Genomic DNA, 23,716 nt, shown 5'->3' with positions numbered 1-23,716 from the left:
AAGATTCTGTTTGAAAAGGTATTTATTTATAGCCACGACAGGACTAAAAATGTAAAAAACACGTTTTTGGATCTTATTTTCTCTCGTTATAACCAAATTTGCCTCGCTTTAGACGGTTATAGTTCAATAGAAATTTCACGGCACATCTAATGTATCTCGTTATAAGCGAAACCTCGTAATAACCGTGTTCGTTATAGAGGGAGTATACTGTATATTGTGTTATATTTATGTTATAGTTACTGTTAAGTTATTTACTGGTCGTGTTATTTTTTAGAGTTTAGTTTAATTGTGATATAATGATTAAATTTCAAGACATTCTTACACTAACAGTTTCAAAAGTAAATATTTTTAAAAATTATATGATACATAGGTCGTACATCAGTACGACCCTGTTTGGCTTCCACATGGTTCTATTGACGATTGGGAATTTGTAGAATGAATAGGGTTTAGTGTACCAAGCCAGACCTGACCTATGACTCATGTACTTGAATGTCACTGTGACAAGTAGATATGGAGAAAGAAATCTCGAGTTAAGTAGCATTGACAAGAACTTAATAGAAAAAAATGGCGCATATCTGGCAAATGTGGTTATATCACATCTTCAATATACTGGAACATTCTATGGGTCTGTTTGAACTAAGTAATGAGGAAAGAAGAATAAAGCCAACTCTAATCAACTTTTAAGTCATATAATAAGCAAAATAATTCCCAAAATAGTAATTTGGAAAAACATGGAATGTTAAATGTAAGCACTCACTACCATATATTTAAATTAAATAGTAACAGAGACTAAAACACACATCAAGGATGATTACTGTCCAGATGGGCAACACATTAACAAAGTATCAAAAACTGGACAGGCACAAACCTGCTACTACCTAAAATAGAAGTAATTAGAAGATATTGAAGAAAGAAAGCAGATATACAGATATAAACTCAATTTGCTAAGAAATGTTCACTGTTCTGTTAATCAAATTATAATTTATATGAACATATTTGTTAGTTAATTATATTGAAAATAAATATTACCATTTGGATTTATAGCTTCTTCATATGAAGGAGGAGCTCCTTGTTCTGGGAAAGATCCAGACATATCTCCTAAGAATTTTGTTTTGAATAATATATTCCCCTTTTGACAAACTACAAACCTTACTTCTATATGTGAGCTACATGAAATTCTAGTAAATATATAAAATATTTGGTAAATATGATCTCATTATTACGTCCTTATTAAATTAAGTTTTTCCTAAAATTAAAAAACTAAATAATTCTACCAGTCTTCAAAATGTCAAAGTCGACAATATTTTGACAACATTTGGATCTGGTTTGTTTTTCTCTTCTTGGTGTAATCCATTTATTTTCTAATAAATACAACATTGATAAAAAATTAACCAATGGTATTCGATATATTTTGTGCAAATTCAGTATTTCAACCAATCAGGGCAAAACATAGACAAAATGTAAAACTCTGCGTTTTATGTGAATAGGGCCTATGTCAAATGTCAAATAATTGATTTTTACTACTTCAAGCCCTCCCTGCTCCCTGTCAATCGAAGAACATGGCGGTTAGAATAATTCATGGTTAATATTTAGTGATTTTACATTTTATCACCAAGTGAAGATTGTGAATTGTATCTTTAATATTTTAAGTTATAAATTGGTAAGCATATTAGAGCTTTACAATATATTTAAGGATTTCTCCGATAAAAATTTTGATTTTCAATTTTTCTAGATGTTGAATTCGCCCGGTGTTGATAAGCAGTCGTAAAAAGGTATGTTATATGTTATTTTAATGCTCATAATTATTATGTTTTAATGAACAAATTTTTGATAAATCAATTAATTCAAGGCTGCTTGTAGAATCGCACTACTATATTGGAATTGCTTTTAAGCATCTTCTATGATAATTTTTTTCAATGAAAACATCTATATTATATTACTAATAATACAATTTAAGTACATTTCGGTTTTATTAAATTAACTACAATTCTACGGTAACCATAAAGGTGGGATTTCAGTATAAAGTTTTTAGTCTATATTTGACAAGGATATAACAATTTTAAGACAAATTATTTTGATAAAATGTCCACAAAATACTAGTAGCAATTGTTTCTAGTATTGATTTTTGGATAGTGTACACAATTTAATAAAACAACAATGTTTAATATTTATTTATTTATTGCATAGCATAAGTGGGCTTAAAAGCAGAAAAATTTGCTTTTTTGTCCCTATATTTTAGGCTAAATTGATGAATTGTGGGTGATAATGCCCTTCTAATTCCTCTATGGAATGGAACTTTGTGTATATAGAGTTAAATTAATATATAATTTTTCGAGGTGTGAATATGCTGAAAAGTTCTTTATTTTTCATATTTATGGTATCATTTAGAGAAATTTGAATTTTTAAAATTGTTTTATGAAAATCCATATTCTTGAGAAATCACAATTTTAATAAATTTGATGTTTATTGAACATTATTTATAATCTGAAAGGAGGCTTTCAGCCTCCTTTCAAAGCATTAAGTATATATAATTTGAAAAAGGCCACAATAAAATAAAACTTTCAGAACAATAAGAAAATAACTGCATTGTTTTCATTACTAAAATTAAAACATGAGAAGTCCCTTTCAAAGAATTCATATAATTTAGATTTTTTTATTTCCTCAATCTTATGTGTTGACTTACAATTTCACATTTAATGCCAACAAAAGCTACTAAATTAAACAACACCAATTTCTTTGTGAAAACTAAGAGAATATTGTAGTTGGCACATATATTTCTTTAATATATTATTAGAAACAGCTTGAAAAAAGCTGTGATTTAAGAAATTCCTACAGTGTGATACTATACATAATGGAAATCTTATTTAAAACAATTATAATTTAAATATTTTTGTATCATTGGGATATATTTATTCTATTCTGTAGTTCTACAATGCTTATATGAGCTTTTTATTTCGAAAAAATCTAAGTTCATGAAAAAAGTGGTGTCCTTATCACTGGAAATGTTTTACTTAAATATAATCTTTACTTACATATTTATATTAGTAAAATTCAAAGATTCTAGGCTTTCATGGTCATTGTTTTGGATAAGAACAATGTGTTTTTTTACACATTGTTTCTAATGAGTTGTTTGCAACTTTGGCAGATTGCAGAAAAAATATCAAGAACAAATAATCCCAGCCTATAAGCACAAAAACAATGTTGTACCATTATGTTAGTTAATTTGCTTAGAACTTTGTTATTCAGAGGTATTAGTCCAGTAGATGTTGAAGGTTTTTGAAGCTATACTTCAATATGCGCGCTCCACGTTGGAAATTTGTATGGGAGTGAATCTGTGAAATCATTACATATGTAAGATAATGAGTAAGAGAGAGACAGAAGATATATTTTCTCTCTCGAATACAAAAATGTTCCTTTTGTATATATGTTTAATATTATATATATTATATATATATATATATATATATATATATATATATATATATATATATATATACATATAATATTATATATATAATAAAATATTTATTAATATTATTATTTATGTGATATGTTTTGTATTATTTATTAAATGTTCATAATTATATTAGTCTTTTGTATTTCAAAATAATAATCTCAATAAATCACTGTATAACCCAGAACTGTCAATTTTGAAATTTGTTTGTGTCATGTCCTCGGTAGTATAGTAGTCAGTATCCCCGCCTGTCACGCGGGAGACCGGGGTTCGATTCCCAGTCGAGGAGGACTTTTTTAATAATATTATTACATAGTAAATTAAATGTATGCGTAAGTAGAAAAGTTAAGTATATTATTGTCATTTTTAAATACTTATAAATATTGCATTTTAATTTGTATTGTATTTTTATATTAATAAGAAAATAAACAATGAATTTTACTGCAGAGTATGTGTAAAAAAAATTTTGCGTTCAACTCCTTTCATACATATATGAAAATAAAAATATACATTTTCATCAAAATATTGATTCAACCCTTCATTTACTATAATCCTATTACAGGTCAAATGTTGTTTATTAATTGTTAGTAAGTTGTTATTAATTCTGTTTCTCTTTCTGCTATGTCTTACCTATAGCATTACATATGTAATGATTGTGCAGATTGACTCCCAAATAAATTTGTAACGGCGAATGCGTGTATAGAAGTGTAACTTCAACCGGCAGTCCCACTGGACTGCCACACTGGTTTTTTATGACTAGAATTGTACTATGCTCCCATTAAGTAAATTGTGAAAAATTCAGATAAATTTTAGAACTAATAATCAGTTTTACAGACCTCATATGACAAAAATGGATAAAGCTAAAATTGTTCATAATTAAATTTCCCTTCAAAAGTTATTTGTGCTTTACTAAAAAAAAATGCAGTGCACTGAAATGAAAATTTACAAAAAAAAAATAAAGTATCATTTTGGAAATTTGCTTGTACTCAAATTTCCGAAAATTTGGTATAAAAAATTGATCTCCAAAACAATGATGTAAAGAACAATGCAAAAATATGATTTAAAAAGAGAAAAATGGCATCGCATTGTTCTTTACACCATTGTTTTCGAGATAAATTCAAATGAGTCATATGTAATTTTAGGAAACTTTTTTGACTTTTCAAAGCAAATTTTTGAACCTTATTTTTACAATTTTTTTCATAAATTTCCCTTGCTACATGCTGGAAATTCTTTGTACTAATTGGATAAGCAACTTTTTATCATAAATTTAATTGTGAACAATTTTACTTGTAACCATTTTTTGTTGAAGATTTGACACTTTCACGAAATTCTGAATAAATGGTTGAAAAATATAGGTTTGTAATATCAATTTTTCATTCTAAAATGTTTGCCTGAATTTTCCAAAACTTTTTAAGCGGATCATATTCAAATTACACTTTAAATAACCTTTCTGGAACATCTTAACAAAAATTCACCTACATGTGAGAGACTTTATATTAAGCTTTCTTGTATTTTGTCTACTTTGAAGATTTTTATTGAGTTAAACATTTCGGAATCAGTAAAAATATTTCAAATGTCTAATGGTTGCTCTAAGCAAAAATAACCAACTACCCAACTGAGTGCTAAATACTGTGCAAAAATGTACATGGAAATAAACAATAATTCTCAATTATATTGAACCACAATATAGGAATAATTGAGTTATATTCGGCAAACCAAATTAACGTTTTTAAAACCTTTGTTATAGGTTGTTAACATGTTATGCATGTTGATTCTTATCAAAGTAACAATGATCATTAATATAATTCAAGGTCCAGTTGCATTTCCAGATTAATTTGAATTGTAAATTTTAATACTTACAGTGGATTTTTATAGCAGATTAAGATTTATTTAATAATTTTGTAATCTTAACTTTAATTATTTAATTTATTTTATAAGGAAATAAATATGGTTAACACTCTAAAGTGATAACATATTTTAATCTTTTTTATTTGCGGCTAATTTTGATAATGTTTTGAACACACACAAGGTAAATCATCCCAATATAATTCACATTATTCAAATTTCTTAATAGGGTCTGGTCTACACAATATCTGAAGTAAAACACAATTGTTTTTATCATCAATCTAATACAGGCAGTAGCTATTCATCCTATAACCTTTTGAAAATGACCATCATTCCAATTAACATGCTGACAAATAAATGTTAATATTGTCACCTGGTCACATCTAGGCAACTTTGTACCATTAGTTAGCCTGCAAGCCATTATCCCATCCTTTCCTGACAAGAATCGTCCATCCACTTACATATTTCTGTGCACCGAATTTTGCGAAGCTAATTTTTGGTCTGCATTGACGTTAAGTATCGATTTATTAAGACAGTCAAAATAATAAACTTGTTATCAGCATAGGTCTTACATTTTGGACCATTTCGGGACCTTCGTTTATTGCTGCTAATTTCTTTAAATTTCAGCTCGGATTTTTTATGTACTAGAACAACCAATATTTATTTTTCTGACTACATATTGATATTATAATTTAGTCCCACTTCTAAAAGAGTTATAAGCAAAAATTTGTGTACTTCACTGTATTGAAAATTTACAAAAATTTTCAATACAGTGAAGCTACATTTATTTGGGCATTGAGTGTTTCATATAATAAAATCAAATAACATGAAAAGACAATGCAATGTGTTATTAAATAAATCATAATTATGCAACGAATCAAGATGTCAAAAAGCATGTAAGAATGATGTATAGGGAATGAACCAAGTTTGCATACAAGACAGTTTTGAATGGATGTAATTAAAAACTGTCTTGTATAATTTTTGGTTATATTTCGCCATGGGGTCTGTTAAAATTGATACATAAATTTGTTTTCCTCATATATTGGGAAATTCTGACCTTCTTGAGAAATCCAAAGGATGTGAATTATTCTGCCATGGTTTTCCTTAGACTTATCCAAAAAATTAACAAAATCAAGCAATAAATACAAATAACATTTTAAAACAACCGTTTTTTACGTACCTACGCGTATTTTGACTTCTAGATCAGAAAGCAGTAAGTATGTTTTATTTGTGATCTACAACATGTATTAAAAAATACAATTTTTTAATTTAAATTCTTAAATTCTATTTTGGATTGAAATGTTGTATATTACTTATTTAAATATATACTACCTTCGAATGTTGTAGCCTAAGTTAGAAAATGCCTGATTTTTGTAATGTTTCTCATTTATTTTTCAACATAGTTTCGCTCAATACATTTCGTAAGATAATTTTACAATTTTGTCTCTTCAGAAAAGTAATCAAGCTCTTCAAAGTAGTCTGAAGTTTCTGATATTGGACATTAGTATTGGTTGAAAAATGGCATCCTCTGAGTAAAATTTTTAAGTTTTTTTATTTTGACTGTTACTTCAGCTGCGATGTGTAGAAATGCTCCCATGTTTCATCAACAGTCAATTATCCTTCCGATTAATTTTAATCATTGCCAAAAGTTTCTCCAAATCTGACATACGGGTTAGTTTTGACAGTGATAATGTGGAGGTACACTTCGTGTGCTATCTTTTTTATATTCAAAGGCTCGACTTATTTAGATGCTCAGCTAATGTTTGGAATGACGACTTACTGGAGGCACATTGAAAAACAAGTCATGTCTACATAAAAAGAAAAAAAGAAGAAGAGCTAATGATTAGAGCCTCACTTACTTTGATTTTATGGTCTTCCATAATCATATCGTGGACTTCTTTTGGCATTGACTATTTCTGGGATATTGACAATTTGTGGAACACCTAGACAATTTTATGACCACGAACCATTTCATTTTTTTAAAATTGCACTGTTGATTGGTGCAGACTCTCCTTAAATCGGCTTCTGATTTGGTTTTTTCCTCCTTTATATGTAATCCTTTCAGTACAGCATACTTATATAAAATAATTTAGGTTCCGCGCCATCAATATGATGCACTTGTTAGAGATAGTGCAAACACTCCTGACCACGGCACAGTAGACGAAATTTGGTTTAGTCCCCACTTCCATGTGAAATGCACTGTATAATTCCACTTACAATAAAACCTTTCTGCCTTAACATGAATTTTAACTCTGCCTTCGCTCAGCTCCATGGTCAGGAATGTTTGCATTATCTTTAACAAGTAATCTCGTGTCGCGACTCACGCCGTTAGTAAGAACCACTTACATACAAGTTTTATAGAAAAATATTAAAAAAGTATACTGCATGTAATTTACTATTATAAATAAAGAACATCCCAGAGGTACTTTTCAGTGCGTCGAGAATTATTTCATATACTTATTGAAGAATCTGACAGATACCAGTATCGTACTTAGCCACAGGTGAAAAGCTTGTTGAATAACTAGTATTTTTATTGCAAGGTCATCTGAGTAGATTTGATTATTACAAAATATGTTAAGATATATTTTTTTTGTAATGGGGGTAATCCCGTATATTAATAAAAATAAAAAGTAAACAATATTGTTTATTAAATTTATAAATATGGAAACATTTAAAATTGACGACAAAATGATTCATTTATTGAATTTTTATCTTCTTCTCAAGGGGCTGTCTGCGCGTCGAAAGTTGTCATTCGTCACAGCGATTTTTAATTTTGAGACCGCGGCTCTAAATACATAAGTCGTTATTACATAAGTTACGTCTCCTTCCTATGGATCTTTTTCTCCGGATTTTTCCTTGCATAATGACCTGGAGTATTAGATATTTATCTCCTCTCATCACATGACCCATATATCCCACTTTTCTCCTCTTAATTGTCAGTACTTCTCTTTCCTTATGCATACGTCACATTACCTCAACGTTGGTTATTCCATCTACCCATGAGATCTCTAGTACTCTTCGGTATATCCACATCTCGAATGCCTTCAGTCTCCTCACATCAATTTTCTTCAGTGTCCACGCTTCCATCCCGTATTATAATAGGGATAGCACATAGCACCTCAGCAGTCGTATTTTTAACTTAAGGTTTAAGTTTCTACAGCAGAGAAGCCTCTGTATTCTTGTAAATGCGCTTCTGGCCTGTTCTATTCTGATTCGTATTTCTTGAGAGCTGTCATTGTTTTCATTAATAGTTGTATCTAGGTATTTGAATTCTCTTACTATTTCAAAAGGCTGATTCTGTACATATATCTCACGAATGTCCTGAGTTGTCTTTGTTATTATCATATATTTCTTGCTCTGTTGAGTGATGGTCCATATTCTTCTTTGCATACTGCGGTCACCTAATTAACAAGTATCTGTATCATGTATCATGTAATTCGGCTAAAAGAACTGTATCACCAGCGTATCTCAGGTTATTTATGATCATGTCATTAATTCTAATGCCTACATTTCGTTACTTCATTGCCTTACTTAATATGTCTTCTGAGTATATATTAAATAATACTGGTGAATGTATACACCCTTGTCGAACAACTCTTTGTACTTCTATTTCTTCTGATGTTATGTCTTCTATTCTCACTACTGCTTTTTGGCCATAGTATAAGTAACACAAAAAAGACTGTCTTCAAAAATTTATTAAGTAACTTTTAAATTAATTACATAAATAAAATATAATTCTAATCATAAAAACTATTTATTCACTAATGCGTAAAAATAATAGTGTATTGAAAACACTGAAAAGTAGAATTTGAATATCAGTGTAATAGAAAATTATAGAAAAATACTGCCAGTGGAGAGTTTCCTTAAAGATATATCCTTAGACGAATTCATGGTGAAATATTTCGGTCATAACCTAGCAAAACATTAATTAGAGAGGAGCCAGTTAGATTTGGATATGATATAAGAATTGGATGATAACCGGTTCCAGTGGATATGATTATGGTTTTCACGTTTGTTGTGGAAAAAAGCAAATGGTACTATTAAAAAAGACCACTTGGAGTTAAAATAGTAATTGATATTTTGAAATAGCTGCCTGAACCATCTACAACTGAAATTTTTTCGATAAACATTTCATGACATATCAACTAATGATATATCTGAAACAAAAAAATCTAAAGGCAACAGGAACTGTAAGAGAAACTCGTGTGCAAAAATGTCCAGTAATGGAGAAAGCTAATGAAGAAAAATGCATAATATTATAGATTTGACGAAACTAATGAAATTTTGTGTGTGAAATGGTATGACAATAGTGTTCTATGTTATCCAATTATGATAATATTGAATCACTAGGTCAAGTAAACACAAAGGTCACAATATGGTGAAAAAACTATGTGTATTGAATGGTGTTTTGAAAAATACCATACAAATACCTAATGACGCCCTTGTATTTCAAAATGTTTTTGAAAAAAAATAAATATTTTTTTGAACATAGTAATAAATGTAACCCAAATTTCAAAATTGACGAATCAAATGAAAAACGGTTGAGTATCAACCTATTTCTGGCATTTCCACAAAATCGTCATCTGAAGAGTCAGAATCCGATTCATTTAAATCGATAATTACTGGAGCTATGGGGTTTATGTCGATTCTTTTGACAGTCTCCCAATACTCATTAATTAGTTTCTCCGCCATAGTTCCCCCATTTTTCTGGTGTAACCTAAAATTAGAGCAAAGTTATTACCTAAGAATTAAAAAAAAATTAATTTACCTGTTGTAAAGATTGTTTTCAAAGATTTAAAACTGTGGCTTCATTTGTAATGCCAGCAGAAGTTATATTAGCATCGTAATACCTTTTGCAGTCAGACCAAACATTCTCTATTGGAATAAATTGTCTATGGTATCGAGGGAGTCTCAAGACAAGATGACCATATTGAAGGGCCAGTCTATCCAACCTGTAAAACAAAATACATAAAAATGCCATTTAATAAATAAATTCTAATGTGTACTTAAATACTTTATCCCTATATGATACAGCTACATTTGCAGATGATACTGCAATAATAACCTCAGATGTGAACCCGACGAGAGCATCTGAGAAGCAGCAATACTAAATGTATATCCATTATAGATGGCTACATAAATGGAAAATAAGTGTTAATACAGATAAATCCGCTCAAATAACATTTACTACAAGAAAAAGCAGAGCACCTCTAGTTACCATAAATAACATCCTAAACCCCAGTAAAAATTTTGGTAAAACTTCTTGGACTCCACTTGGATGAGAAACTGACATGGAAGACACACATAAAAGCAAAAGAAACCGACTTCATCTGAAAGCCCTTGGAAGATTGAAACGAATCTTGCCAGAAGACCTACTTGAGTAACTGTATGGAGAGGGAGAGCCATTGCTGAATGGTACCCGGCACATGCATACTACAAAATACAAACTATTTAGTTATTACTTTAAATGTTAGTGTGGAATAGATTGTAAATTTGCAATGAAATAAATAAAAAATCTCTGATGGCCATTTTAAAGGGCCAGTCTATCCAAGCTGTAAAACAAAATATATAAAAATGCCATTTAATAAATAAATTCTAATAAATACTTTATCTGGTAAATGCTTTTTTACAATAGCCATTAACTCAAACTTCATCATAGACATTGAATAATTGATATTTTGGTTTGTCAACCATTCTATTTTGCACTTAAACGTTGTTTAATATTATTCCGTTTATCTTCAGGAAACAGTGCTTGTATGCATTTAAATATTTTGTAAACTATCCCTTTGGATTCCGGTGTCAATCTGATCTGTTTACATGTATTTTTATAAAATAGTTTCTCATACGCGTATTTGCACCTTTCTTTATAGGACTGGAAAGCATAATGAGACTGAATTACAAACTCGTTTCAAATCCATTGGTTAAACATTCTCGAAAATAATATTTATCAGTTCTTTATATGTCTTTTACGGTTTTAAAGATAAAACAATCTTTGTAAGAGCAAATTTCATTTATTTTTGAAATTAGTAATACAATATTTTGCGGTTTCAAATATAAAATATTCTTCTTAAATTATTTAAGGTACCAGTACAGATTAGAAAGCTAAAAGATGCATATTTTCAAAAAAAAAACAATGTCGCAGCTCCTTTATTAGTTACGAATATGAAATATTAGAATCGAATATTTTTAATTATTTTATCTTTGAATTAAACAAAAAAAAATTAGTTATCGTGTACTAATAGGAGAGCGCTAGAGGGTTTTCTAGAGGGCGCCTCAGTTAACGTCTCAAAAAAAGGTGTTGGCCGACACTAATTCTCAGGATTGGCACATTCGAATCAAAAAATTCGAACGGGATTACTTAAAGAAAGGGCCCTTACAAGACAATTAACCACTTTTTGGAAAAAAAGTCAAAAGAAATTAATTTTGACATGCAAAAATTGAGAAAAAATATCGATTTTTTCAACTTTTTCTTCAAATGTGCGTCATTTTGTTCTTTGATTTTAATTTTCGATTCAAAATGGTTGATTGTCTTACAAGGGCTCTTTCTTTGAGTAATCCCGTTGGATTTTTTTTTGTTAAGATGTACCAATCCTGAGAATTAGTGTCCGCAATGGGACTCCCTTTTGAAATGTTAATTGAGGCGCCCTCTAGAAAATGGGCTATTCATGAGAATTAAAAACAAATTTTTTTTATTTAACTTCAAGATAAAATAATATTTAAAAAAACTTATGTTCGTATCTAATAAAAGCTGAATTTTTTTTTTTTTAAATATGCATTTTTTTAGCTTTATAATCTGTACTAGTACCTTAATAGTGCAACGCCACTGCATAGCTGTTTCTATTCCCTACGCTACGCGATAAAATATTTCGAGTAACTGCTCGCCGCTGCATTTGAAGCCATCTGTAAGTTAAATTTAAATATGATAAATTTTATTTCCTTTTTAAACATTTGTACACGGTCAGATGAAATAATATCTGAACACCCTTCCACAAATTCCGCCATATCTATTATAGTTCTGATATATGAACTGAAAGTTCATCATTACCGATGTCAATAATAAACAATAAATGCAATAAAGGCAAGACCTGCGTTGATGTTCGCCTCGTTTAACTGACAGTCTTTGAGTCTTTAGTCTTACCTTCCGTGTCTGTCGTATTTCAACATATTGTATTCGGTTTTTTGCTATTTATAGGAATCTTGTTATTCATACAAAAATATCCCAAGATGTTCTTTGGACTCGAGATAATCAATAAAAAGATATGAATGACCGTAGATGTTGATTTGCCAACTATAAAACCTTTGTGATTTTCGTATATTATTTTGTTGTATCTAAATAGTCGATAAGCGGTCAAGTATAGCAACTTCAAAGATCTTAGAAAACCGTGATATAATTGCTACAGAATTGCTACTAAAAAATATACATTTCACCTGACGTATTTACATATGACCGTATTTACATATTTACATATTTACCGACACCCCATTCGAAATATAAATTCATTAACACTTTATTGACCATAGAAAATGATCAATGCATTTTTGGTGTATAAACTTTATTACGACCACAAAAGCTTTTATTATTTTTTACTGTAAATAATCTGAGAAATGTCCTTCTGAATTTTATATAATAGGTTTTATTGTATGCTTATATTATAATATTGTATTATGTTTATAATGGGATTAAGCCAGATTAATATATTTATATATATATATATATATATATATATATATATATATATATATATATATATATATATATATATATATATTTAATATTAGCGCATACATTTTTTGGGAAAAATTCATTATAGATAGACATTATCATTTTGTACCTTATATCCCTTACCGAGGTCTACGTATATGTACACACGTTTTCTAGGGAATGATTGTTCAGATTAAATATTAGATGTTTTTTTACTAATACACTGAAACATTCCAGAGTTGCTGGATCTGTTTGAAAATTTCGCCGATTTCTTCCGTAATGCTAGTATATACAGGGTGTTTCAAAAAGGTATGTCATAAATTAAATCACGCATTCCGGGGACAAAAATAAATTGATTGAATCCAACTTACAAAAGTGTACACAAAAAAAATTACAGCCCTTTGAAGTTATAAAATAAACATTGTTTTTTTGCATTATCTCCTAAACTACCTGACATTTTGTAATAAAAATGGACACGTTACTTTCTTGTTCTGAAAGCATTTTTCGTACAAAAGAAGAGGGGTGTGCCGCCCTCAATCCCCCCAAACTTTTGAGTACATTCATATCAAATGAATTTTGTGACATCATTAGTTTAAAACATTATTTTTAAAATTTTTTTGCCTCATCACTTTTTTCAAAAAAGTTTTTATTGAGTTACGGCCCGTTTCATTAACCTTTAAAAAATTACGTGCAACTAAATAAATGGCTTAAATGAATTAACAAGTACAAAAAATGTTTATAATCTCTATAAATATGATATTACAATAAATGTTCAAAATGACCCCCATTTTCTTCAATACACATTCGGTATCGTTTTAATAAGGAAAACCGAATGCGCTGAAAAATCATATTTTTCTGACGAAATTGATTTGCAGCTTCCAATTATTCTAACCCTCAATTGTTGTTCGTCCTCTATTGTTACAGAATACACTTTCTCTTTCATAAACCCCCAAATGCAAAAGTCCATGGGTTTAAGACCTGCACTTCGGAGTGACCAAAAAATAGGTGCGTCACGACCCCTTCCAGTCCATCGACCAGGATACTGCCTGCAAAGGTATTCCCGGACTTCATTACTGTAATGCGGTGGAGCGCCATCTTGTAGAAACCACATATTTTGCCTTATTGCAATATTCACTTCTTCCAAATACTCTTATAAATCGTTTGTCAAGAACTGCAAATAATTATCACCATTTAAATGGTTGGGAAGAAATACTGGGCCTATTAGATTGTTATCCACAATTCCTGCCCAAACATTAACTTTGAAAGTCCTTTGGTGATGAGTCGTTTTTTTGGCGTGTTGATTTTCGTCGGCCCAAATTTGCTCGTTATGATGGTTTGTTATTCCATTTCTACTGAAGGTAGCCTCGTCGGTAAACAAAATATTTCTAATAAAATTAACATTTCGAGTGTTTTCCATTAACAACCAATCGCAAAATCTAATCCTTTTAGGATAATCTTCAACCAATAACTCTTGAACCGTTGTTAAGTGATAGGTTTACGCAGCTGATCCTTCAAACGCCTCCAAACCCTTACGTGAGGAACATTTAGTTGAGCAGCTATTACCCTTTTACTTGTTCCAGGGACTTCTTCAATGATTTCTAAAATGTCTTCATCAGTTGCATCCATTATTGGACGACCACTATTGCCAGCAACTTGCGGTTGGAATGTACCCGTTTCCCGTAAACGACGATCAATGGTCAGAAATAATCGTCTATCGGGTGTATTTTGAATGAAATCGTAGGCTTCCACGGCCAGAGTATGATTGGGGTATTTTACTGCATATCGGGTGTATTTTGATTGGGGTATTTTACTGCATAACGCCTTGCGGCTGCTGCACTATTTTATTGACATTCACCTACTATATTTCCTATAGTTTATTGAAATCATAATTTAATCTGATCCAACTTTCCCAAAGTTAAATCCATATCTGCCATTTCCTGAAATGTGTAGGCAATTGTAATATCAAAATTTTTAATATTAATCTTATTCACACAATAAATGATAGCTTCAAATTATTGACTATTATTGATGGAACTGTTTCTAATTATTGTATCCGTAGAAACTAATTGTAATTTTATGGCCAACTAGGAAAAAACTAGTTTTTCGAAAAAGTGATGAGGCAAAAAAGTTTTAAAAATAATGTGTTAAACTAATGATGCCACAAAATTCATTTGATTTGAACGTATTCAAAAGTTTGGGGGGATTTAGGGCTGAACACTCCCCTTAAAAATTTTCTGTGCGCTTAGATTTTGTTGTTTTTTTTAATGAAAAATGCTTTCAGAACAAGAAAGTAACGTGTCCATTTTTATTACAAAATGTCAAGTAGTTTAGGAGATAATGCAAAAACAATTTTTATTTTGTAACTTTAAAGGGCTGTAACTTTTTTTGTGTACACTTTTGTACTAAGGTAAGTTGGATTCAATCAATTTATTTTTGTCCCCGGAATGCGTAATTTAATTTATGACACACCTTTTTGAAACACCCTATATAATAAAACTCAGTTCACGTGCGGTCCTTCTAATAAACTTTTAATTTAATATTAGCCCATACATTTTTGCGAAATATTCATTATAGATAGACATTATCATTTTGTACATTATATCCCTTACCGAGGTCTACGTATATGTACACACGTTATCTAGGGAATGATTGTTCAGATTAAATATTAGATGTTTTTTTTTACTAATACACTGAACCATTCCAATTGAGTTTTTTCAACAAATTTTACTAAGAAACAACAAATTTCTCAATAACCATGTACCGAAAATACAAACGGCGTGATTTTTGTACTGATTACATTATAACATTGATATTAGAATTTTTGATTTATAGTTCGTTGCAATATTTTGTCATGTGTACCGACCGTTACAAATATTAGGGCACATTAAAAATATGTTATTTTTATATAAATGCCTTTTTAAAACTTATATAAACACAATAATTATTAACTATATTATCTTATATTTTACAATATTTTGAATAATGACACCTTTAATAATAATCCAAATGAAATAATATGGTTAATGACATTAGAAGTGTTACATCCAGAAGGAACAATTTCTTGAACTTAATTTGGCAACAGAATAACTATAAATGAAGAATGTTTTATCTTTTATGTTCTTTGTAAAAATAAAGTTTTATCTTTAAATTTTTTTGTGAAGAGACCGATTTATGAAGACCGACTGGTACAGAAATTTTTAGTTATGATTCCTCAGTCTAATTGTGTTCAGTGTATGAAAATGCCTTGAGTTCGAAGACACCAAAATTACCACCATGTTAACGTTTTTGACTGGGATAGAATTGTTGCCTATAGAGATATGGGTTTGTCGCATCGCGAAATTGGCTGTCGTGTTAATTGTACTGCAATGACTGTTATGTGTGTGTGTCGTGTGTGGACAAACGAAGATAGAGGAACACGAAGAAGACCAACTGGTCAACCGAGGCGTACCACAGAGCGTCAAGATAGGCGCTTTTGACTATTGGCTCTGGTAGACCTGTTACTATGCGTGCACTATACTGTTGCATTTGAGCCTTTGGACTGGTTTCATTCCGCCCACGACTAATACTTTCTTTGACTGCGGACCACTGTCATCAAAGTTTGAATAGGTGCAGAGAACGGCAGCATTGGGTTGCAGAATGGCATAATGTAGCATGATGTATGCATGATGCATTTATTTAGGAATGCATGATGGTCGTAGGATAGTAAGACGTCGCCATGGATTGCTGTTAAGAAGCATGTGCAGAGGACAGTTGGAGTAATGGTTTGGGGGGCTCTTGCCTATGGTAGCCCATCATCACTTGTGTCTATTGAGACTAGATGACAGCTGCGCGTTATGTTGATAACATCTTACAAACCACTTTACTGCCTTATCTAGACGGCCGTCGATACGTCCCTTCGATCTTCAGCAAGACAACGTGCGTCCCCATATTACTCGTCGAACTATGGACTTTCTCGCAGAAGCGTTAATGTTTTGCCGTGACATCCAGTTCACCGGATTTAAATCCTATCGAACATGTGTGGGATATGATGGGAAGGAGACTGTCCATTTTGCACCATTCTCCTCAGACTGTGGCACAGTTAATCCATGAAGTTCAAGTTGCTTGGAACCAGGTGCCACAATAAGACATCGATCATCTCATTTCGTCAATGCCTAGACGTGTACAGGAGTGTGTTCAGCTACGGGGTCGCCAAACACATTATTAATTTTTTTTTATTACATTTTAATAAAAATTCTTGCCAACGTTATCGTTTCATTCTTGATGTAAATCTACCATACTGACAAAAAATTAAGATCAAGAAATTATTCCTTCTGGGTGTAACACTTCTAATGTCACTGAGTAAATTACGACTTGTTAAACTAACCTTGGCTTCAGCGTTAGTTACCACGTCTTTGTTGCTGATTTGTATTGGGGTAAATGAAGAGGTAAATTGTAATTTGAAGAACTTTCACGAATCGCTCTTTAAGAACGGTATTCGAGTATTGCAGAAATGTTAAACAGAGTGTATAGAACTGAACGGAAACTACTTTCCGATATACATGCATTTTTAAATAAACAGTACATTTTAACACTACGGTCCGAAAAGTGGCCACTTGTGCCTTCATATAAATTACCTTTCACTATGTTAAACTTTTTAAAGTAAGTTGCTTTCGCGCGGAAAGTTGTTTATTTTCATGAATTAAGTCATTTATTTTTACATTTTTTAAAATATGATAGAATCTGCAAAAAAGTTTCTGAAGAATACATTCTAAATATTTTCTTGCAGATGTGTAGATAACATAACTCTGGCGCAAAGAAGTCAAACCTAGTACTCTACAAAGTGCCATGGAAAACTTTCGCAAGCGAAGACGCATAAAACCGCAGAATGTAGTCATACGTTTGGACCACAGACAGATCTACGCGTACAAACGTCCTGGAACGCATTTTCACACCGCGAGACAATTCTACCAAAATGTGTTCCCGAATTACACAGTTATAAACATAGAAAAACCACCGTGTTTCCTAAGAAAATTTAGTCCAGATGGTAAACATTTCATAGCTTTCTCTGCCGACCAAGCTTGCCTCGAGATTTATTTCTACAGAGGTCCAGCTGCAGCTGCAGATTTGTTAAGAAATTGCGACCATCGAAATGACGAACATAAACTATTCGAGATCAAAACGAAAATGTTTGAAAGGTTTTTTACGTTGAAGCATCTGGTTAGCGTGGCCAAAGGTACAGAGCAACTGAACAGAGAATGTAGTCTATTCAGCGAAGACGGGAGATACGTCATAATAGGCTCAGCTTCGTTTATACCAGAGGAGATAAGACCACATTTTTATGAAATCTACACAAGCAACGAATCTGTAACTCCCAATCTTCAGTCACCTTTAGAAGACTACACGCTATATTTAATTGATCTGCACCTAGGAAAACTTTGCGATACTAGAAAGTTTAAAGTAGATAAGATATTTTTGTCCCACAATCAAGGGTTGTACCTTTACAGAGACACTCTTGCTGTTTTATCCGTGCAGCATCAGCTTATTCATATATTTCAAATTCTGGACGGCATGTTTGTTGATATAAAGAAGATAGGAAGGTTTTGTTACGAAGATGATTCTTATATTTACAATTCTGTGTTTCCCTTTGAGAGGGCGTTTAGAGAAACTTGTATCAATTCGTTAAAACACAGATTACTGACGTTCTTATATCGAAGGGCTGCAGCTATAAGTGCCAGGAACAATAATCCCACTGAGTTAAGAAAGTTTTATCATTCTTTTGGTAATTTCGCCTCTCTAAAGATGTGGAAGATGCAGCTGCTGGATGATAATACGTTATTTATAAAATACGCTTCTGAAGAAGTTGTAACGCTTAAATCAACAGACGTGAACAGCCAACCTCAGTTCTTTGTGGTGTACGATGTGAAATCAAGCAACATATTAGCAATATACGAGAATTCATCCAGAGAGTTGCTGGATCTGTTTGAAAATTTCGCCGATTTCTTCCGTAATGCTAGTATATATAATGAAACTCAGTTCACGTGCAGTCCTTCTAATAACTTGTATGCTCGCCTTCTACAAAAACGATTTAAGCAGACAATTACAAACGCCAAGTTCGGAGGACAGACCGAAGCTATTAAAAGGCTATGTGCCCAATTGCCGATCAGTGCCCAATCGTACAGTTGTTCCCCTTATCTCGACTTAGCTCTATTTAGCTATGACGAAAAGTATGTTTCGGTTATGGAACGCCCTAAAGCCTGCGGTGAACACGCGATTCGGTTCTATTCTAGAGACTCTGGGTTCTTGAGGTTTAAGATTTGCGCTGGTATTACCAGACCTAGCACTCCCCCTATGAGAAGACTGGTCGCTTTTACCTTTCATCCCACCGATCCCTTTGCTATCTCTGTACAAAGAGCTAATGCTGAGTATATCGTTAGTTTTCATATAAGATACGATGGCGTATCAACTGATGAAGATGGTGAGAGTCCATATCTGCTGAATTTTTTATAAATATTTATAATATTGTTCTCTTAATGTCATATATTTAATATTATAAAATGTTTGAAAAGTATAGTGCGTTCTTGTATCTTGATTTTCATACGTCTAGTAGGCATAATATCACATAATCGAAAATACAAATTAGAGAGAGCTATCAGATTATCCGATACCATCAATAGCCCTCAGGCCATTAAAAAATCAAAAACAGCACTAACACTTAATTCATACCCACACCACCTTATCGACAACACTTTCAAATCGCGACTGTATATTTTACAATAACAATAAAACCAACACGATAAAGAAAAACTATATGTCTCTCCCCTATATAAAAGGTTTATCAGAACAACTTGCAAATATTCTGTCTAAACATAACATTACGGTTGCTCATAAAGGGCACAATCTTTTGAAAAATAATTTTACAAGACTAAAAACAAAAACCCCTCTATTAAAAAAATCTCATGTTGTGTATGAAATTCCCTGTTGGAATTTTGATGGAGTATATATTGGACAAACCAGTCAACTACTTAACTCAAGAATACGTTCTCACAAATTAGACAAAAAAAAAAACTCGACCGCCCTCACAAAACATGAAAACGAAAAGAAACATCAATTTGATTTTGACAAAACCAAGATCCTAAAAAGTGAACATAACAGGAAGAAGAGGGATCTCCTAGAGTCTATACAAATCAAAAAGAATAATAATGCAATAAATGATAAAAAATATGTCAAAAATTTAAACAAGATATATTTTAATTTAATTTAAAAACACAAAAAGATAATCTCAGAACACCTATGATGTTAAAATAACTGATTGTTTAAATGATAAACCAACATCAATAAACAACATTAAATTTTAAAATACATTTTACATGTAGTGACTTAGTGGGTCTGTCCTATGCTTTTAATATTGTTTTAATTGTGACGATTAATGTATACTTGTTAGCAACGAACTTTTTTCATGCTTGGTAAGTCAATAGTTTCTCTTTTAAACCTTATAATGTCTTTGATAAAATGTTTTTTAGTTAATATTATTTTGACGTGACAACGTCTTAAATTAGGTTGTGGCTCGGAGTCATTCATGAAAAAGTGTAACGCCCGCTCACGTCTGTTACAGTGAGTCACCGAACGAGAGAGAGGCCCGCCGGACCGGCGAATACCTTGCGTCTCTCTCCCACTCAAACATGATCGGTCCGCTGCGCGCAAAGGACTAGAGAATTAGGTGCGTTGAATCGGTGCGTGCTTCCGTGCATCATCGTCCTATCCTCAACAAAATCACTCAAATAGAAATTAGTTAAGTTTAAGTTTACATGTACAATGTTTTAGCAAACAAAATATATTTCTATAGTTAAAATTTGTGCAATTCTTATTTTCATTCAATTCCTTGTTCCTATTGTGCAATTTAATAATATTCATATCAATAAATATTCTACCGAGAAAAAGACGTTGTCACGTAAAATCTTCGCCCGTAAAACCGACTTTACAAGCAACCGAATTTTTTTTGAAAAAGGCTTGGATTTCCTGCCGAAGCGTAGAAAAAAGTAAATGAAAATGTCAGTATCATCATATATCAGACAATCTTTTTTATGAACCTAAGCCCAAGAAAATTACTAAAAAATATATATTAAGGTTCAAATTTCGGTTTTTTAAGCTTCCGGCATGGATCTATGGAGTGATTAATACCAAGCCGCAAAACCCATCTCTTACCGTACTGCTCATCTATAGGTCAATCCGATATATCAGCGAACTCTAATTTAAGTTGCAGATCCATTTGGACTGTTACATTAAAAACAGGTTACATCCCTGGCCGGGGATCGAACCATTACTACACTAGACCTCTGACAGTGAAGTGAAAGTGCTTCGCCCGCCTAATCAGATTAACACTTTATTTTATAATAACACAAAAAAAAATTAAATAAAAAAAATGACGGACGAATATTTCCGAAACTTTCCCAAAGCTTATAACTACCCTTAAAAACGCCATTTTTATTATATATTCACAATATTCTTTTAAGGTTAATTTTGTAAAAAACGTGTTTGTGGACGAAACACTGTATAGCTATTATGTTACAATGAACAATTTCATATCATGACTACATAATTATATCCTGTTTTAATATAGCATGTTTTATATAAACAATTAAATATACTATTCATAGTAAATATTTACTAAGTATTTTCCTGGGACGACTTCTTTAAGGGTCCTCATTTGATTGTGTTGCATTAATTTTTCCATTTGTCTATTAACTTTGAACTAATCTTAAAATCGCGATATTATGCTGGTGTTTACCCATTTTAGAAAGTCTGACAAATCGTGCTCCTACAACATATACTGTCTTAAATACACCTAAGATACAGAAATCTTTTCTATATATATAATGCGATAATTCGTGCCGAGATGATTTTTTATAGTTAAAAATTTAAAGAGAGGTTCCTAGACGTTTCGACGAAATATCATTTTTCATTTTCTATATGGTGTGTTTGTGATTTGCTTAAAAAACCAAGCTTTTTCGTCAAGATTTCGATATTATATAGCGTGTGTTCTCGGAGAGAAATAAGGTACGGTTCGGCGATTGAATAGCGTTCAGGGTGCTCTCTACCGCATAATACTGTACCGCGTGTTATTATATTCTCCCGAGAAAATACAATATAGTTATCTTGACGAAAAAGATTGATAGATATCGATGAATGATATTTTGTCGAACTGTCTATGAATGTCTATGTTTTTTCCTACTTAATACAAAAAATCTTTTGAATGATAAATACCTGGAAATTTCCAGACACACACACACACATAAATATATATATATATATATATATATATATATATATATATATATATATATATATATATATATATATATATATATATATACATAGTTTGTTATTTCTTGGCCGTGGATTTCTAAATAGAAACTTTTTTAATTCCTGGGTTTGTCGGGATGTTATAAATAAAATACTACATTATTACTTAAACGTTTCAGCTATTTGCCATTTTCAATAAGCACTTTATTTACATAAACATTACATAATGCAAAATTATATTTTATGTCTGCACTTTTTGATAGTTTACCATGGAATGCTTCAAATATTATACTATATAAAATGCATTTTAGCGCGATGTGTACTGCTATGTTTTTGTTTTGTTTGCTATTGTACTAATTTTGTTTGTTACTTCAATATACTAACTTCTATTTCATTAAATGAAATTTCAGAAATATTTAACACAACTTAACACTCAATAAAAGTTATATGACAAACTCACATGGTAGTTCCATGGTCAAATTTTTGGTGGTAGAAATAATGGTGGTTAATAAAATATTTTGTAACACCGATCGGGTTATCTAATTGAAACAACTCGTATGTTGGATAGTATTGTTTATGCGCTGTTGAGCAGGGGCAAATGTCTCTATAATTATCTGACATCATAATGTCTCTCTTTTTTTGAGAGTGGGTCACAGTATACCTAAATTCCAGTCCGCGATTGTCTCTTTCGTTTGATAGATTTTGAGTTATAACTAATGCACTATTTCAAAAAAGTATTTTGAATATTTTATTAGCAGTTGCAGTCCTTCAAAAAAATTTACCCATCATTTACTAGTGTCTACTACCCTAACCCCTTAATAGTGTATCAATGCAAACCATTTTAAAGAAACAGTGTTTACAGGATAAGTAAATCAGATTTGAAACTACGATTTGTAGTTTAAAATTCTGAATAATATTATAGCAATTATATTTTCGGTACAGATCTAATGTTATTTTTTAATAAAAAAAGTTTCTTCATCGGTCGCATTGTGTCTATAACTAATTTTACGCTTATTTAACCGTATTTGTACCATATTATTTTTAATTTTTAATATACATAGTTCAATCGATATTTTAATTAAAATATCAATTTATAATATATATATAAATTTATATTTATGTGCACTTTTTGTGTACAGATTTTTACTTAACTATTTTTCAGTTAACCTTACAAGGTATTATATTGTCTGTTGACTTTAAATTTAAGAAGAAAAACTGTAACAATTCAAATAGCGATTATGAAATTTTAGTATTCATTAATACAAGCGTATGATCCCAATTAAAAACAAAATTGAGAAAATATAACATATATCAAACTTAAGTGCGTCGTTAATATTAGGCAAATATTAATAATAATAGTAATATATACAAGTACTATATTATATATTTAATTAATAAAAATATAAAATAACTGATTCTACTCACGTTTTAACATA

The 23,716-nt window shown here is 31.1% G+C and overlaps 3 protein-coding genes across 10 annotated transcripts in view; 2 read left to right on the top strand and 1 right to left on the bottom strand.

The window, feature by feature from the left end:
- Positions 1–1,351, bottom strand: part of LOC140432414 (transmembrane protein 272-like) — a 31,950-nt gene extending 30,599 nt beyond the window's left edge. For both annotated transcript variants that reach the window (XM_072520303.1, XM_072520302.1), the window contains exon 1: positions 1,030–1,351. In XM_072520303.1, the coding sequence (XP_072376404.1) occupies positions 1,030–1,093 (64 nt within the window). In that variant the 5' untranslated portion in view covers positions 1,094–1,351. The remainder of the gene's footprint in view (positions 1–1,029) is intronic.
- A 169-nt stretch (positions 1,352–1,520) lies between these two features.
- Positions 1,521–23,716, top strand: part of LOC140432413 (uncharacterized) — a 66,797-nt gene continuing 44,601 nt past the window's right edge. For all 7 annotated transcript variants that reach the window (XM_072520297.1, XM_072520298.1, XM_072520301.1 and 4 more), the window contains exons 1-2: positions 1,521–1,660; positions 1,733–1,772. The gene's annotated coding sequence lies outside the window, so the exon portion shown is untranslated. The remainder of the gene's footprint in view (positions 1,661–1,732; positions 1,773–23,716) is intronic.
- Positions 17,826–19,487, top strand: abo (de-etiolated protein 1 abo). Its single transcript, XM_072524718.1, has one exon. The coding sequence runs from the start codon at positions 17,826–17,828 to the stop codon at positions 19,485–19,487; it is 1,662 nt and encodes a 553-aa protein (XP_072380819.1).

The sequence above is a fragment of the Diabrotica undecimpunctata genome, chromosome 1 (genome assembly GCF_040954645.1).
Source record: "Diabrotica undecimpunctata isolate CICGRU chromosome 1, icDiaUnde3, whole genome shotgun sequence".
Classification (NCBI taxonomy): Eukaryota; Metazoa; Arthropoda; class Insecta; order Coleoptera; family Chrysomelidae; genus Diabrotica; species Diabrotica undecimpunctata.
Note: the sequence above shows the minus strand (reverse complement) of the source record. Positions and strands in the feature narration are given on the sequence as shown.

What these genes read in the sequence shown, in the direction of transcription:
- abo (XM_072524718.1), top strand. Translation starts at nt 17,826, where the DNA reads ATGGAAAACTTTCGCAAGCGAAGACGCATAAAACCGCAGAATGTAGTC.